This window comes from Amblyraja radiata, chromosome 11 (assembly GCF_010909765.2).
Source record: "Amblyraja radiata isolate CabotCenter1 chromosome 11, sAmbRad1.1.pri, whole genome shotgun sequence".
Classification (NCBI taxonomy): domain Eukaryota; kingdom Metazoa; phylum Chordata; class Chondrichthyes; order Rajiformes; family Rajidae; genus Amblyraja; species Amblyraja radiata.
This window is the reverse complement of record NC_045966.1, coordinates 37,624,071-37,642,415: the sequence shown is the minus strand read 5'-3', so window position 1 is coordinate 37,642,415 and position 18,345 is coordinate 37,624,071. Positions and strand designations below refer to the sequence as shown.

The 18,345-nt window shown below is 41.8% G+C and overlaps 1 protein-coding gene across 1 annotated transcript in view; it reads left to right on the top strand.

Annotated features, from left to right (window-relative positions):
* LOC116978505 overlaps positions 1-18,345 on the top strand; it is a 79,121-nt gene that overhangs the window by 25,966 nt on the left and 34,810 nt on the right. The window contains exons 3-5 of the mRNA XM_033029684.1: positions 1,220-1,445; positions 13,332-13,562; positions 14,336-14,443. Of these exons, the coding sequence (XP_032885575.1) occupies positions 1,220-1,445; positions 13,332-13,562; positions 14,336-14,443 (565 nt within the window). The remainder of the gene's footprint in view (positions 1-1,219; positions 1,446-13,331; positions 13,563-14,335; positions 14,444-18,345) is intronic.

Here is an 18,345-nt window from a genome sequence, read left to right as displayed (position 1 = left end):
TCCTGTTTTTTAACCTTTTGCCTAACTTCCTATAATCTGCAGGACTCCCCCCCCCCCCCCCCCCCCCCCCCCCCCCCCATCCCCCCCCATCCCCCCCCCCCCCATAAGGCATCCTGGACCCTGGGACTGGCACCAGGGAGGCACACACCATCCTAGAGTCTTAATTCTCGCCACTGGATCTTCTGCCCCCACTAACTGAAGAATCACCTACCACTATGGCTCTGCCTGAAATCACCTTTCCCTGTAGTGCTTCAGCGCCAGGCTCAGTGCCACAGCCCTGTCTGACACTGCGGTTCAATCCTCATGGGTCATCCCCCCTAACAATATCCAAAACTGTATATCTGTTTTGAAGGGGAATGGCCACAGGGATTACCTGCACTCGCTGCCTATTACCCTTCCTACTGGCCACCTGCCTACTCTCTTCCTGGACCTTAGGCATAACCACCTCATTTTAAGACTCAGCCAAGAAGCTCTCACTCTCTCTGATGATCTTGAGGTCCTCCAGCTGTAGCTCCAGTTCCCTAACACAGTCAATAAGGAGCTCCACCTGGCCACAATTAAAATAAGTGTAATTATCCGTGACACCAGCAGCTTTCCTGACTTCCCACATGCTGCTGGAGGAGCGTTGCACCATTCTACCTGTCATCACCTCAAACAAACAAGAAACAAAAAGCACAACAATCCCTCACAATAGGCTACACAAAAGATACAACAGGCTGTACCTTTGCCTCCTGTCCTCCTCTCCTTAGATTGCTCACCCAAATCTCACATTTGCCTCAAAAACAGACTCTTTCCCAACACGGCCGCTCCGCTACGTCTTGCCTTCTTTTTTATTAGCTGTTCGATTAGCCAATTTGGATGCTCCAACCTATCAACGTTATTGCTTTGCAAAGTTACTGCTCCAATCTGAAATCGACTTGCTTGAATCTTATTGCAGGTGTGTTGGTGTGTTGCCTCCCTGGTCCATCAGATGATGGCTTATCTCAGTATATATCCGGCAATTTTATTCCTCTAACCAAACTCTGGCTTTTTATTTTGCTGCTTGTATAATTTTGTTGTGTACAAAGTTTAGCCAAACAATATCACACACTTCAGAAATTGTTTGTTGTATGTCAGTGTGAAGTCAGGATGAGGAATTCTGCAGGTCCTATTACTTTTTAATAAATATCTGGTTGAAGATCAGTAAAGATTGAGAGTGTTTTACTTTTTCTTGTAATAGGATGAGGTCATTGCAGTCTCCAAAAAGGTAATTATCCGACTGCCTGATCTGGCGAAATGGGCCTGTATTAAGACTTCACAGTGGGCTATAAATGCTCTGGAATCCAAACCCAACACTATGAACTTGGACATTAGCGAACACAAAGAGGAATCTGAACTGAACATCAGTCCACCATCAGACTGCCACCTCACCTCAAATAATGTGGGAAGTGAATGTGAACATTCAGGTAAGGAGTCTTCTAGTTAGTACGTGAGCTGAATATATATATATATATATCGAAGTGCTGAGTGCTTGGTTAACCGGAATCCTTTCTTCCTCATCCCTGTCGGAATCCTGTGAACCTTCCATTGCAGTTTATCTGGTGTCAGTTACTATTCATCCACTTCTGACCGAGCAGAATCCAGTTTCTATAGCATGTAGGAAGGAACTGCAGATGCTGGTTTACACCGAAGATAGACACAAAATGCTGGAGTAACTTAGCGGGACAGGCAGCATCTCTGGGGAGAAGGAATGGGAGAGAAGAGATGCTGCCTGTCTCGCTGAATTACTCCAGCATTTTGTGTCTATCTCCAGTTTCTATAGCATCAGGATAGTGGACTAGGAATGCTGTTTTTTACCTAATAAGGCTGTTGGTCAAAATGTGACCAATACGAAAGGATTATTAATCTTCTGAGTGGATGTCTCCATTGAACTTATCTCTGATTCATCCAGTCTGATTAATTTGCCCAGCAATAGATCACCTTGCAAACTGATGCCATAGGATCTTTCTTTTTTATATATTTAGAATTTAGTGTTCAGAAGCTCACTTTCTTGCACTAATTCCATATCCCTTGATTCTCTTAATCCCTAAATATCTGTTGAATGTGTTTAGTCTTTGATTCCACACAGACTTACTGGTAGATACTCTGACTGGAAGTCTGTGACCAGTAAAGTTCCTCAGGGACTAGTATGAGATCTCTGGTGATCACCAAGACATAAATGTAGATGGATTGGTGAGTAAGTTTGCTGACAACACCAAAATTGGAGGATTTGCAGACAGTAAGGAAGGCTGTCAGAGGATACATCAGTATATAGATCAGCTGCAGAAATGGGTGGAGAAATGGCAGATGGAGTTTAACCAGTGCAAGTGCGAGGTGTTGCACTTTGGGGGCTTCACTGTAAGGAGAGAGTATACAGTTAATGGCAAGACCCTTAATAGCATTGATATGCAGTGGGATTGTGTTTTGCATCGGGACAGGTTTGGATGTTGGGGGAAGGTACTTAATTGGGGCTAGGCAGATGAAAACAGCATTAGGCTGTCTGAATTAGAGGGTTTCAGCTACAGGGAGAGGGTGGATAGTGTTGAATTGTTTACTCTGGAACATCAGAGTTTGAGAGGAGACTTGACAGAAGTATATACAAATCTGAGACATATATAGGGTAGACAGTCAGAACCATTTTCCCAGGGTGGAAATATCCAAAATGAGAGGGCATAGATGTAAGGTGAGAGGGTGAAAGTTTAATGGAGCTGTACGGGGCAAGATTTTTACTGAGGATGGTGGGGGCCTGGACCGCATTGCCTGCTATGGTGGTGGAGGCAGATACAATAGTGGCATTTGAGAAGTTTTTAGATAGGCATTTGGTAGTGCAGGGAATATAGGGATGTGAATCATGTGCAGGCAGATGAGATCAGTTCAGCTAGGCATCATGTTGGGCACTAACATTGTGGGCTGAAGGGCCTATTCCTGTGCTGTACTGTTCTATGTTCTATGTAGGAGGTAGTTGAGACGGGTACTATAACATCATAAAAACGACAATTGGACAGGTAAAAGACTAGGAAAAGGTTGAGAGGGATATGGGCTAAACATGGGCAAATAGAAATGGATTTTATGGGGCAACTTGGTCAGCATGGATGAGTTGAGTTGGACGGTTGGTTTCTGTGCTGTATTATCCCATGATTCAATGAAAGAAAAGAGAAGTGAGCGGAATGATTTTGATGCCTCTGTTGATGCTCCGCATTAGCTCGTATGCTTTTAAATTACAGAGCCACACTTAGAACATTCTTATTTGTTTTTGCAAGGAAAATATGCCAGATGAACATTTATGTGTGGATGACTAATTTTATAAAGGCAATAAAACAATGGTTTTAACATGGAATTTTTCCACAATCAGTTTCGCTGAATAAAATTAGCAGTTATCCAGGATAATATTCTTTCTTTGAATAGGTGTAATTAATTGTATGTGGTAGCCAAATTCCATTGAGGAAAAGAAGGAAACGATTTATTTTCATTATCTTATTTTTTTCCAGTTCAAATCTCTAATATAATCAGAGAAATAAATCAAAGAGTGGTGTGAAAATAAATGTGGTTACAATGATGGATATTCTATCTAAAGAGTTGTCAAACTACTTTTCAAATAGATTTAAATTGTTATGTGAATAAAATAAATATTAAAGAGGGAGGTAAGGTAGCGAGGTATTTTTTCCACATGGGGGAGTGTTAGATCTTAGAATTCTCTACCAGTTCCAGTAGTGGACCAAAATTCTAAAGCAACAACACAGATGGAAAAAATAATTGTAAATCAAAAATCAAAAAAGGGCAGGGATTGAGAGTTGAGAGCAAATGTATTTGCTTTGCAGGACACAAATGGACCAAATGAGCTACATCTGTACAGTCAAACTATTTGATTCTATATAATCAGAGACTACGCACATGAGCAAAATTAGACCAGATAGCCTAATTTGGAAAAAAGGTTTGCTCCCGATAGGCTGAATGATTTGTTTCCAAGCAATGTCAAATTCCTTTCTTTCAGCCCCATTTTCACCATAGAATAATCAGTGCCAAAAACACATAATTTCTACTCCACATGGCCAAATAATTGTGGATTAGCATTCTCCTCTTAACCATATTAAGCAGTGACTCATTTTATGAAATTGCTTTTTCCTGATTCAGTAATTGTGGGATAGAAAATGTCTGTGATAATCCTGAAGCCTTTTACTTGCACAAATAACCACTTAACTGTGCATCTTGAGCAAGCAGTCAAATACTGACAGATATTACTTTAGGGCTTTGTTATTTAAAGCTTGCCATTACTGTTTCAGTTTTTCTCTCCTCGTTCGTTTGAAATGCTCCCTTAACGATATCACACCTGTGTCTAATTTAAATCTGGAACAAACCATCCCTGTTAGCACCATCTCATGTTTAATTTAAGATTGCAGCTGTCAATTTTCAAATAGAGACAAAGTGCTGGAGGAACTCAGCTTCAAGAAAGGTCCTAATCTGAAACGTCATCTGTCCATTCCGCAGACACTCCTGACCCGCTGAGTTTCTCCAGCACCTTCTGTTCTGTTCAAGTCCAAAATCTATAGTTTCGTGTGTCTCCATTTTGCAGCTGTCTTTTTATTGCTTTGTTCTCACTCAAGCTCTTATCAGTTCAATCTTTACATTGCTGCCTGCTTTAAAGAAGGCTAGCATTACACCGATCTGATGTAACTTTATCACAGGAACATTAACTTTATTCATTTAAACCCATTGCTGCTCCCTCTTTTTATTTTTCCAAATTATTATTTTTTATTTGCTTGCTTTTAGAATGGCAATAAAGTCTTGCTCACATGGCCTTATTAGTTGTGCACTTTCAGCTTATGAGTGTTGGGAAATTATATGGGCCAAGAATATCTCAGGTAGAGCCTAATTCTGTCTAACTTCAAATAGCTTCACATTTGTACTTCCAGCCTAGCATGCCAGATAATTATCAAGTTTGGTATCTAGCATTTCTATCCACTAATACCGGGGTTTAAAAATTTGACTTGATCCATACACTGGCACCATCCCACAACTCTTTCTCTTGATGACTGCATCGGGACTGCCTTCTACACCAGTGCAGAATGCATTGATTACATTAACTTTACCATTGACTTCCACTCTGCCTTCAAATTCACTTGGACTATCTTTGACATCTCTAGTGGGCGGCACGGTGGCGCAGCAGTAGAGTTGCTGCCTTACAACGTTTACAGCGCCAGAGACCAGGGTTCGATCCTGGCTACGGGTGCTTGTCTGTACAGAGTTTGTACGTTCTCCCCGTGGGTTTTCTCCAAAGATTATGTTTCCTTCCCATACTCCAAAGACGTACAGGTTTGTAGGTTAATTAGCCTGGTATAAATGTTAAAATTGTCCTTGCTGTTGGAAAGTATTAATGTGTGTGGATCGCTGGTCGGTGGGCCGAAGGGCCTGTTTCAGCGCTGTATCTCTAAACTAAACTAAGCTAAACTCTCCTCTTGATAGGGACAGATTATTAACTGACATCCACTACAGATCGATCAACTCCTACAGTTATCTTGACTGCACGCCCTCCAACCCTGCATCTTGCAAAGACGCTATTCCTGACTCTCAGTCTCTCTGTCTCTGCCATATCTGTTCCCAAGATGAGGCTTTTCGTCTTAGGACATCCAAGATGTTCTCTTTATTAAGTAAATGTGGCTTCCCCCCCTACTGTCTTAGATGGATCCCGCGCTCACATCACTGTGTCCTGTAGTTCTGCTCATTAAGTCCTCCCAGATGGAACAAGGGTTGAATCCCCCTTGTCATTACCTTTTACCCCACCAGCCTCTGCATCTAACACAGCATTCTATAACATTTCTGCCACCTTCAACAAAATCCCACCAGTAGTCTCATCTTCCCATCCCCAACCCTTTTTGCTTTACATAGCACTGGTCCTTCTGATTATCGGTGGCCCAAAAGTAAAACACACTCATGGTGAAATCCAACTTTATTCCATTAAGTACACAGGAACATTCCAACAGCCAGCTGCTTGCGTCTGGCTTTACTGACTAGTGTGCCCGAGTGAGAGAGAGAGAGAGAGAGAGAGAGAGAGAGAGGGAGAGTCTTTGTGTAGTACCATAATACCGTGTAAAGGGTGGCATACACATATGTGTGGTGAAGGTTATTAATGGCATGAATTAATAAGGATTAATCTACATCCTTCCTCTTAAAGAAGTGAAGCATATATAGTGGTAGTGGAGCAAATATAAAACACCAGTATAAGGTGCGGCATTTATTATTTTACTGCATATGAGAGCACATAAAACTAGACAGGTCATGCACAGTTCAGGTAGAGCCAGTAAATTTTCCAATTAGCGGGTTTGGTTTGCAGACACGACCTGCACGTGTACGATAATAACCTCCAGCACACACCTCATCCTTCGCTGGGGAAGCAAGTCCCTTATCGGGTGAACGCAGAGGAGAAGGCACTGGTGGAGATTGAGGCACTGGGGAAGGCAGGGATGGCACTGGCAGAGGAACTGCTGAAGCGGCATTCGCAGAGCGTGAGTGAAGACTGGCGTGCAGGTCCGGGTAAGGACGTGGAGGTGCTGGTTCATTAACCGGAAGGATGTGTTGGCGGGTTTGCCGATAAATGCCGTTGTCAATACTGACCAAGTATGAGCGTGGTTCCGTGGTGTAATTGATCGCAAACTAACAACCTGTCCCTTATTGAGCAGTTGAAGCAGATCCTTATTTCGTCTTTGTTCCTCTTGACTGCTGCAACCATGGTGGAGACCCAGGAGAAAGGGGTCAGTGACAGGGGCTATTACACCCAGTGATTCCATTCTGTCTAATTCAGCTTTGACGCAGTCCTTCATTGCATGCAGGATTTTGTGAGGAAAACGAACGTCAGGTATAACTTCCTTGTCGGTTACAATGCTGTGTTCTGTGGGAAGCTTGCCCAGCTGATTGTCAAAAAGGTCTTTGTATTGTTCGAGTAGTTGTTGGGTAGGACTTTGAGAGGTCGACAGCTGATACACAGTTTTGCTGAAGAAAACTAGGTTCATATTATGGCATGCATCATTGCCCAGAAGGAGGGGCACTTCCCCTTTTACAATAAAAATTCCAAGTTGTAAACTTGAGATGCCAGATGGCATTGTAGTGTAACCGTACCAACTAGTTGCAATTCTCCCCCTCCAAATGGATGTAACTTCGAGATTGTTTTCAGAACAGTTTCGTTTGTGAATTCTTTGGAAATCTGCCAATGAGATCACATTAGATCTCGCTCCGGTATCTATCTTAGCAGCAACCTTGGTGTTGATAATCAGCGTTGTCATGGGATCACTGTCTGTAGCCACAGAATCGGGAATACAAGAATGTATGTTTTGGCTGACTTCTTGCAGGTGCTGCGGTTGTGGTTCTGCTGCTTGGCACGGGCACGGCAGCACCGGATAAAGTGGCCTTTCTTTTTACAATAGTGACAAGATTTGCCATAAGCGGGGCATTGCTCACAAAATTTTGGGTGTGAGCCACCGCAATTACCACAGTTATTGACTAGATAATCAGTTACCCTCCCTGAAGGTTTAGGCGATTGTTGAGGGGATAATGATTGTTGTGCGGACCTATAGAAGGCATGGACGTCATAGGCAAAGTGTGGCCCCTGCCTCAAGGCTTTGGTATGGGTATCAATGTATTCTGCAACCCGGCAGGCACGTTCAACCTTGTCAAGTGGAAGCTCCTCATCCCGGAATAATTGATTTCTCACCTTATAGTTCAGGATGCCATATACGAGACTGCCGCGGATGAGCACATCGCGGTCTTGGAAGTGGCATCTGGATGCAATGCTCTTAAGGGCACCAATGTAGGATTCAACCGTTTCGTCCTCTTGTTGGCAGCGGGGAAAAAACTTGCGGTGCTCCATGATAACGTTGGTGCGAAGTTGGCACAGGTCACGGAACTTACGGAGGAGGCAGACCGGGTCTCTGATGGATTCTGCTGGGATCACAACATGTGTTACCAGATCGGTATGTCCTGGGGCCTAGTGGAAATCCTGTGCCCGCAGGGCAGCCTCTGTGCCCGCCACATTGAGGAGAATTGACGCAACGGTGTGGGTGCAGCTGCAGGGTGGGCAGCATCAATGAAAATCCAGAATTCCGCCTTGAAGATGCGCCACCATTCAGCAAGCTCACTGTCAAACACCAAAGGATCTGGTCTCCATAAGGAACTATCCATTATTTGATGTAAAAAATTAAACAAAAATAAATTCAGGCAAAATAGTTAGATGTGATTCAAGACTCTGACACCATGTTTATCGGCGGCCCATAAGTAAAACACACTCATGGTGAAATCCAACTTTACTCCATTAAGTACACAGGAAAATTCCAACAGCCAGCTGCTTGGGTCTGGCTTTACTGACTAGTGTGCCCGAGCGAGAGAGAGAGAGAGAGTCTTTGTGTAGTACCGTAATACCATGTAAAGGGTGGCATGCATATATGTGTGGTGAAGGTTATAAATGGCATGAATTAATAAAGGTTAATCTACACCTTCTGCAACTCCTTGGTTCACTTATTCCTTCGCACCCAAACTAGCTTCTCCCTGGGGACTTCCCCCTGCAACCGCAGGAGAAGTTATCACCTGTCCCTCTGTCTCCTCCTTCAAATCCATCCATGGACCCCAGAAATCTTTCCAGGTGAGACAGAATTTCACATGGAACTCATTTGACCTTGCCTACTACATTTTGTGTTCTTGATGTGGCCTGTTTTATATTGGCAAGACAAAGCCTAGACTTGGCGACCATTTCCTTCAAATTTTTTTTACCATATTTTGTTGTTCAACAACTAATCAGGTATTTCTATTAATTTAAAAATGTCTGGTTCTACCCAATTTTTTTTGTTTAATTTTGAACTTGTTTTTGCATTAATATAACATCTTTCATGAACTAATTTGCACCCACTGAAGTTTTGTTTTGAAGAAGAGATATTGTTAAAACATTAACATAACCATTAGTTTGTACACAACAAGCTCTCGCAATAGCATTGAGATGTTTATATCATCTATTTGGTCTATAAAATAATATTGTAATTTCTTTATACAATTTATACCAGGTATAGCCACTAGAGGAGTTTAAATTAAAATGTAATTTTAACGATCAGAATGAATTCAATAAGTTAGATTTTTTTCCCTATTCCGAATGACATTCTTAATTCCAGATCACTCGATCCAGTCCATTTACTGTTCAGTTTTATGCTATGTACTAGTGTGCGATTTGTTCTATTTCTCAATGGGTGTTTGTTGTTTATTCCAACACCAGGCTGGTAGATAATGCAACAAATAACAGTGAGAAAATAAACCATTTATAAAGGGGAGATAAATTTCCCTGCTGTTCAACCAATAAGCATATTGGATTCAATTTTCTGCTCCTTAAATAAAAGCAGGACCATTTAGGGCAATCAGCCATTGGTAAGAGACCCAATATACATGACATATTTCACCCAAAATGCTCAGGTGAAACCTTTTATGTTAATGGCACCTGTCTTCATGAAACTCGATTGGCATTTCAGGTAAAAACCTGTTCTTCATGTTTAGGCTAATTTAAAAACTGCATAACAATATTATTACTATAGCTTCTCAAGAATATCAGTTTATTGTAGATAGATACGTACATGTTGGGAGTGATGTATTTGGTGAGAGATAGGTGGAGCTTCCAGAGCAGAGAACTTCTGCGTATGTCTCTCTCCTGTGGAAACATTTGGAATGTGTGAGCAAGGGGGAAATTCAGCATAAAGATAGCAATCCCTTGTGTTTACTTCTTAGAGCCTTCCTGGTGTTGAAAGTGCCTGACTTTCATCCCTTAACATCACTCTCTCCTCTGTTTTTAACTATGGAGAAAGGCTGGATGAATGGGGAACTTGGGGCAGTCAATGGATGTGTCTTGATGCCAGCCAGTATTACAGTTGAGAAGGTTTTGAATGAAGTTATGAAGGTGGACGAGCCTCCCGGCCCGATCAGATATATCCAAGGACACTGTGGGAAGCTGGAGAAGAAATTGCATGTGCCCTGTCTGAGCTAAGTCATCATTAAATACGGGTGAGGTGCCAGAAAACTGGAGGGTAGCAAATGTACTTTTATTTAAGAAGATCTACAGGAAAAAAACTGGGAACTATAAGCCAGTTAGTCTAACATCTGTGATGAGAAAGCTACTAGAATATACTGAGGGATAAGATATACATACATTTAGATGGACAGGAGCTGATTAGGGATAGTCAGCATGGTTTTTTTAGGTGGGTGATCGAGCCTCACAAATCTGATTGAGATTTTTGAAGATGTGATCAAATAGGTTGATGAGGGCAGAGGTGTAGATGATGTATAAATGGATATTGGCAAGGCCTTTTGACAAGTTTCCGCATGGTAGGCTGCTCTGGAAGGTTATATCACGTGGGGTCCAAGGAGTTCTAGCTGATTGAATAGAAAATTGGCTTCATGATAGGAAGCAGAGGATGATGGTGGAAGGTTGTTTTTCAGACTGGAGACCTGTGACTAGTGGCGTGTCTCAGGGTTCAGTGCTGTTTGTCATCTATATCAAAGAGTTGGGTGTGAACGTACAGGGCATGAATATTTTAAGGGATAAGATATATATGCATTTAGAAAGACAAGGGATGTTTAAGGATAGTCAGCACAGTTTTGTACATGGGAGATCGTTTCTCACAAATCTGATTGAGATTTTTGCTGATGTAACCAAAATGGTTGAAGAGGACAGCGCAGTTGATGTTGTCATAGATTTCAGAAAGGCATTTGACAAGGTTCCACATGCAGGCAGCTCTGGAAGGTTAGATCACATGTTATCCAGGGAGAGCTAACCGACAGGATAGAGAATTGGCTTCATGGAAGGAAACAGAGGGTGATGGTTGGATCCTGGGTGGATGATAGTTTTTCAGAATTAAGGTCTGTGATTAGTGATGTACCTCCGGGATCAACTTTGGGCCCATTGTTGTTTGTGGTTTATATATCAACGATATGGATGATAACATAATAAAGCATGATTAGTAAGTTTGCAGTTGACGCTTGTTGTCAGTGGTATTGCAGATAGCAAAGATGCTTATCAAAGGTTATAGCAGGATCTCGATCGGTGGGGCAAATGACATAGGAATGGTTAATGGAGTTTATTGCGGATAAATGTGAAGTGTTGCTTTTTTGGATGCCTATCCAGGGCAATATCTTCACAGTAAATGGCTGGGGTCTGATGAGTATTATAGAACAGAGTGATTTAGGTGTGCAATACATAGTTCCTTGGAAGTGCCTTTACAGGTAGCTAAAATAATCAAGAAAGCTTTCGGCACATTGGCCTCATCGGTCATGGTATTGAGTATAGGAGTCAGTGTGTTATATTACCACTGTACAAGGTGCTGGTGAGGCCACAGTTAAGGTATTGTGTTCAGTTTGGAACATAAGGGGATAAGGGGAATAGATCGGGTAGATGCACAGAATCTTTTACCCAGAATAGCAGAATCAAGAACCAGAGGACATCGGTTTAAGCTGAGAGAAGAATGTTTTCATAGGAATCAGTGGCAACGTTTTTACAGGGAACGTGGTGGGCATATGGAATGAGCTGCCGGAGGAGGTAGTTGAGGCAGAAACTATAACAACAGATAAAAGACATTTGGAAAGGTACATCGATAAAAAAGATTCAGAGGGATATGGACCAACCACGCAAGTGGGACTAGTATATATCGGTCATCTTGGGCGGCATGTATAAGCTGGGCCAAAGGGTCTGTTTCTGTGCTGCATGAATCTGTGACTCTCTGGATGGGTTCTATTTTAGTCTAATAGAAACATAGAAAATAGGTCCAGGAGTAGGCCATTCGGCCCTTCGAGCCTGCACCGCCATTCAATATGATCATGGCTGATCATCCAACTCAGTATCCTGTACCTGCTTTCTCTCCATACCCCCTGATCCCTTTAGCCACAAGGGCCACATCTAACTCCCTCTTAAATATAGCCAATGAACTGGCCTCAACTAACTTCTGTGGCAGAGAGTTCCAGAGATTCACCACTCTCTGTGTGAAAAATGTTTTTCTCATCTCGGTCCTAAAGGATTTCCCCTTTATGCTTAAACTGTGACCCCTTGTCCTGGACTTCCCCAACATCGGGAACAATCTTCCTGCATCTAGCCTGTCCAACCCCTTAAGAATTTTGTAAGTTTCTATAAGATCCCCCCTCAATCTTCTAAATTCTAGCGAGTACAAGCCGAGTCTATCCAATCTTTCTTCATATGAAAGTCCTGACATCCCAGGAATCAGTTTGGTGAACCTTCTCTGTACTCCCTCTATGGCAAAGATCTAATGATCTGGTCGTTAGTGCACATGTTGTGGTCATTTTCACCACGCATTTTCAAACTGGGGTATAATTCAGTGACGTGCGGTGAGGTCAATGGCTGGGAGGCACTAGCTAGTATCAGTGGCCCGGCCCTCCCTGTATTGATCACCACGTCTCCCCGAGGAGAGAGTGGGGTGGAGACGAGGCTGGGAGGGAGTGAGAGAGGAGAGAAGGGAGGGAGAGAGAGAGAATGGAGGGGAAGGGAGGGAGAAATAGAGAAGGGAGAGAGAGAGAGAATGGGGAGAGAGAGAAGGGGAGAGAGAGAGAAATGTAATATATTTATATGTGAAATAAGTTACCTGGACTATGGAAGGTGAGGACATGTAATGAAGGGGTTTACAAACTACATTGGTGACATGCATAGAGATAGTAACAGGCACATGCTTGTTGCCCGCGCTCCATGCAGTTTCTGAGGGGTTGCACAATCAGAGGGGAGGCTCAGCTCGTCGCTGCCTCACCTCTCATCTCTCCCTGTATTTGCAGCAGAGCTGCACAAATTTGGCGATTTTTACTATATAAAATGATTATTCATATAGAAATTACATTTATAGATCACTTGGAAAATCGTTAATTTTTTAAATTATTATTTTTCTGTACTTTTCTTAACAGCTATTTTCATTGGGAGTATGACAGGTGAGGCTCTGCTTCCCCTGCCTCCCCTGACCGTACGTCCCTGGTATAAGTACATGAAAATGTAAGGGAACTAATGGTTAAAATAATTTAATATGTTATCAAGGATTTGTTGTGTGCTTCAGTCCATGTGCTTCATGGATCTAACTACATGATATTCAGTGTGCTGGCAGATATTCTTATGGGTGTTTTATGTCTGTTAAGAAGCATTGCTTTACTACTTTAGCTTAAGTGATACCAAGGTGCAGCTATTCCAGTTATTCAAAAGCTGAGAAATTTATTGTCTATATTTAATCGGGCTGAATTTGGCATAAATTACTGATGAACTGGGACTATCCAGTATTTCACCATTAACCCATCCCTTTATCTTTAAGGTTTCCAAGGTAATCAATCACAAGTTAAAGTATTAAGCTATCCCCAGTATTGCCGCTATCGGGCAATTCGAAAAAGAATTCAGAAGGCATCAGCCGAGTGCGTTGATGAAGCACAGTTGCTGGCTCTTGGAGGGATCCTTATGATGGATCTGAACACCACGATTCTTTATTGTCGAGAAACATTTGAACATCCAACGCTGGGGAATAACAAGTCTATTTGTGATGAGTTTGGTGAGTGCTGGAAGTTTAATATTTTATTCCTCTATGAATATGATTTCTGTGCTTTTATTCCAGGACTGGAATTGAATTTCTCTGCACAATCATCAAACTGTCCATTTTGAAATGCCCTTGAATGGGTGGGCTCCGTATTTTATTTACCTTAGCTGGGTCTCTCTAAGAAGGTGGAGGAAGTACTAAAGGAACCAGTTGATCAAGATTGTTCTAGTATGTCCGATTGACAATTCCTCTTTCTAGCTCTCCACTTCCCATTCAATTCTTGTGCTCAGAACGCAAAGGTGCCTCTTGTGAGATTGTTGTGAATGGACAACCAATAAGAAATATATTTCAGTGCATGTTTCTGTCAGTTGTGTGCAACAAGCATGACCGTTGCAAATTTGGTAGACATATTGTATGTCTAACATTGCTCCAAACGAGGCTAGGCATGATGCACCAAATGTTTTTTCTGTGTTCTTTCAACCTTAAGAGAAAGTGCTCAATGGAATGAATTATGGACGTTTTTAGATTTTCAAAATCACATTTGTAATGTAAACTTTAAGGTGTGGAATTTCCAAGGAGCCTCTTGTATTGATCCATGGCAAATTCCGTGGAAGAGTCAAATAAATACTTTTGAGTTTCCAGTTATTTAATTGAACTGGTTAAAGGCTTCATAAATCTGTCCTAGCATATTAAACAAACCCAATGTAACAGTGAAAAAAAGCCATAGTCTAACTGTAATCCTCCTGTAGGTATGCATGTGAGAAACCTATTTTGTGTGTCCTTTCCAGCACCTCATGTCTTGACACGGACTTCAGCCAGGAGAGTGGTGCGGACGAGGCTACATATTACTGCACGACCACAGTCATTCACATTGCTCCATTATCAACTGACAGGAGGTAAGGTTGCCACCTTGCTTCACATGAGATTTTGCCTTGTAATAGAAACTAGAAATCAGTGAATTAATATAAATTATGTCCAGCATACCTAAGACACTTTAACTAGTAATGGAATACAAGCTTAAGTCACTCATGTCCTACTGTGACCCAGGAAGCAAATATGTTCTATTTTCCTTTCCTCGGTGACTCTTGACAGAACTTTGACTATGCTTTGGACACCGAAAACACTATGCGATATAACTCTATCCAGACTTTCTGTCTCTTGCTCTCCGTTGAGGGGAGGAAAATGGTCTATTAAATTGAAATAAACTACAAAATTTTAGCAACGTTTATGTAACATCTCTGTTACATCATGCCCAGCATGGCAGCTCACATGAGCAATCGTCAAACAAAATTTGTCATGGAGTTTGGGACAGATGGTAGATTTTATGGAATAACTTAAAGGAAATGGAGGGGATGTTTGAGCCGAGTTTCAGCATTTTGAGAGCTACGCAACTAAAAGCATAATTGCTTAATAGTGGAGGAAAAAAAACCTGAGGTTGAATGAGAAGCCAGAACCTGATCTCTGCAGGTTGGTTTAAAATCAGGAGATCATGTGTGCAGAGTTAAATACTAGGACATTAACATGTGATATGTCTCTGCAAGCATAGACTGACTTAACAATAACAACCACTGAAGGACATGCTGCTCAATACGGTGAAATCATAGATCTTCCAGTTCCTGTAATTCGTTCAGTCACAATGTATCCTGAAATTGTAAAAGAGTCTGACAAAGGGTCTCAACCTGAAACGTCACCCATTCCATCTCTCCAGAGATGCTGCATGTACCACTGAGTTACTCCAGCATTTAGTGTCTATCTACAAAGTATCCTAATTAGCAGTAGAAGTGGAGCAATAGTTGTATCTTTGAGATGAACTCTGTGGAAGTCTATTTGCAGTTGGTCTCATTGAATTGTTGCAGCATAGAGACCATATGGCCGATCATGTCCACAGTCCTTTCAACACTTGTATATTTATTTCATGGTTACCATCTGTGGAATCCACATTATTCCTATGGAGATGCCAAATAGCCCTCAAATCCGGAGCAAGAACAATGGTGGCACTCCTGTTTACCAGAACACAGTGTATGCTGCAGTTCCAGAATGTACAGATGCTTACTTGATTTTGATGCTCTCATGGCTGTTGTCCACTGGCATAGTTGATTCTTATTTGTTCACAGCATACTTGACCAACAAATCATCATGTTTGTTGTCAAATGCTAATTTGTGCAGAGTGGTGTTTTGTTTTAATTTCTTTTGAGATTGCGATCTGTCAGCAAATTCAGAATGTAATCTGTAGGAAGGAACTGCAGATGCTGGTTTAAACCGAAGATTGACACAAAATGCTGGAGTAATTCAGCGGGACAGGTAGCATCTCTGGAGAGAAAGAATGGGTGACATTTCAGTCCGAGAGCCGCCTTCAGACTAGTCAGGGGGAAAGGGAAACGAGAGATATAGACAGTGATGTAGAGTGATATAGAACAAATGAATGAAAGATATGCAAAAAAGTAATGATGATAAAGGAAACAGGCCATTGTTAGCTGTTAGAACAGCTGAGAACAGGAACCTGGTGCAAACTTGGGTGGGGGAAGGATGGAGAGAGAGAGAGGGAATGCAGGGTTTAATTGCCTGCTTTTGAGAGCTAAGCAACTAAAAACATAATTGCTTAATAGTGGAGGAAAAAAAAACCTGAGGTTGAACAAGAAGCCAGAACCTGATCTCTGCAGGTTGGAATCAGGAGTAGATGCAGAGTTAAATCCTCAGACACTTTACTTTTGACTCCGGATTATAGGATTGTTTCTTTTGTCACTATCAACAACTGACTTCCAGAATTACTAGGTTTAGATGAAACCTCTCTTCAAGGCAATGGAAGTTGCTCCATGGAGAACAACCTGTTCATTGTTCTTAGAAGGACAACGCTCATGCAGTAACATTGTAGCTCCAACCCTGCTGATACCTCCCAGCCAGCCCAACTCTCAATTGCCTCGGCCTGGATGGTTTAGTCTACATTCAGCCCTTCCAGGCACAGTCTTGCTTGAGAAAGCCTTCTACTGCCAACTACCTCTGGCCTTCAGCACTGAAAGGATGTCGCACTGGGGTAAAAATGCATTGGAGAACTAGGACTGACGAAGGCTCACAAAAGACAAGTATGAAGGGAATGCATTGAGTGATTAAGTTCATGTTTATCTGCAATGTGGCATGGTTTGATTTGATTCATAACTTTGATATTTATTTTATGCTGGTATTTATTTTTGCATTATTGGCAAGTGGATAACAAGGTGAATAGTTACAACGCAAAGAGAAGCAGAAGTTGGTGACTGAGTTATTGAGGAATTGGGGAATTGCCACCCCTCCCATTGTGCAGACCACTTCCATGCTGTTCAAAACTCTTGAGCAGTGTGGGGTGCAGAAGCATTGGTTTTACAAACCAGTAGTTTGCTCTGCCACTTAGAGTGCAGACCATAGGCATGTAGAAATAACCCTTCTGCAGCTTGCCACAAATAGATAGCCTTTGCATTTTAGTAGTCGCATTATAATTAGGTTTGCTGCTGCAGATGCAAGTGGCATGATGGAACGCTGCCAGGATACTGTGACCTTAAACCGTACATGGCCTTTGGGTTGTATTCGACCCATGGTACTTTTTTGGCTTAGGCTATTGAAAGGAGCACAGCTTATAAGGAGACTGTGATGTTTTGTTGAGCACAAAACCCAAAGCATTATGTTCTAGAATAGGTATTTTCTGGAAAGCTGAGATTACCGTGGGTGGAGCATGACAGTGGAGTGATGCAGTCAGCAGGAGTAATTCTGGGATTTTATCAATGGAGAGGATCAGGACAAGTGAAAGGATTGGCAAAAGTTTGGGGTCACAGAGAGGATAAGATCAAATGGTCAGGGGGGTGGTGGGATGAAGATCAGGAAGAGCTACGGGATACAATTGGATAGATGACCGAAATGAATGTGGGAATTGGGGAGAATGTTAGGGAGATGTTTTGGGCAGATGATCAAGATGATCATGGAGAGGGTGGATTCATTGGTTGTTTAAGAAGAATGGTGGGACAAGTGAAGTTTACGAATGCTGGGAGCAATTGGTAATGATGAATATGTAATGAAGACACCTACCTAGATGAAGACAGTTGGTTTGTACTGCGCAAGTTATGGCCATTTTCATACTCGGCAATTAGCATCTTGTTCCCTCTTGCTTTTCCATTGACTTAACAAAAAAGCTGTGATCAAGGACAGTCAAAAGCCCACAACTTTCTTAAAAATTAAGAGAACTGAATGACATTTTCAGTTATTATAGATTGAAGCATTCTGAAATATGAAACATCTTACTTGGATTACCTGAAATTAAAGCAAATAATTAGTTAGTTACCTAATTGTAGCTAATTACGAAATTGACTGTTGTGACGGAAATAGTAATAAACACCCAGACTGCCTTGAAAATTCAAAAATGTGATATTCTCAAGATCAGAACTTTAATATTATTGTATTATATGCTGTAAGTTCGTAACAGATAGGTAAATAAATTACAATTTCTAGCAATAGACCAAGTCTTTATGGAGAAGATCAGTTGCTAGCTGGTACATTGGCATATCATAATCAGTAGCATCATCATACTCCTTAGATTGTAACCAATAAGCAACTCTGTACACCTTGTTTTTCCTCGACTTTTCAATTTTGGCATTGTAAACTGCAAGTTTTTGCTCTTTAAACCACCCATGACATGCCTTTCTGCCCACTACTTTCCCATTAAGAATGTCCTGTAGATCATCACATTTGGAGTAGACAGAATTCGGATAATCTCTGCGAATGCTGTCTAAATCAGTCTCTTTTGCTGGGCATTTGGATTGACAATTTTGCATTT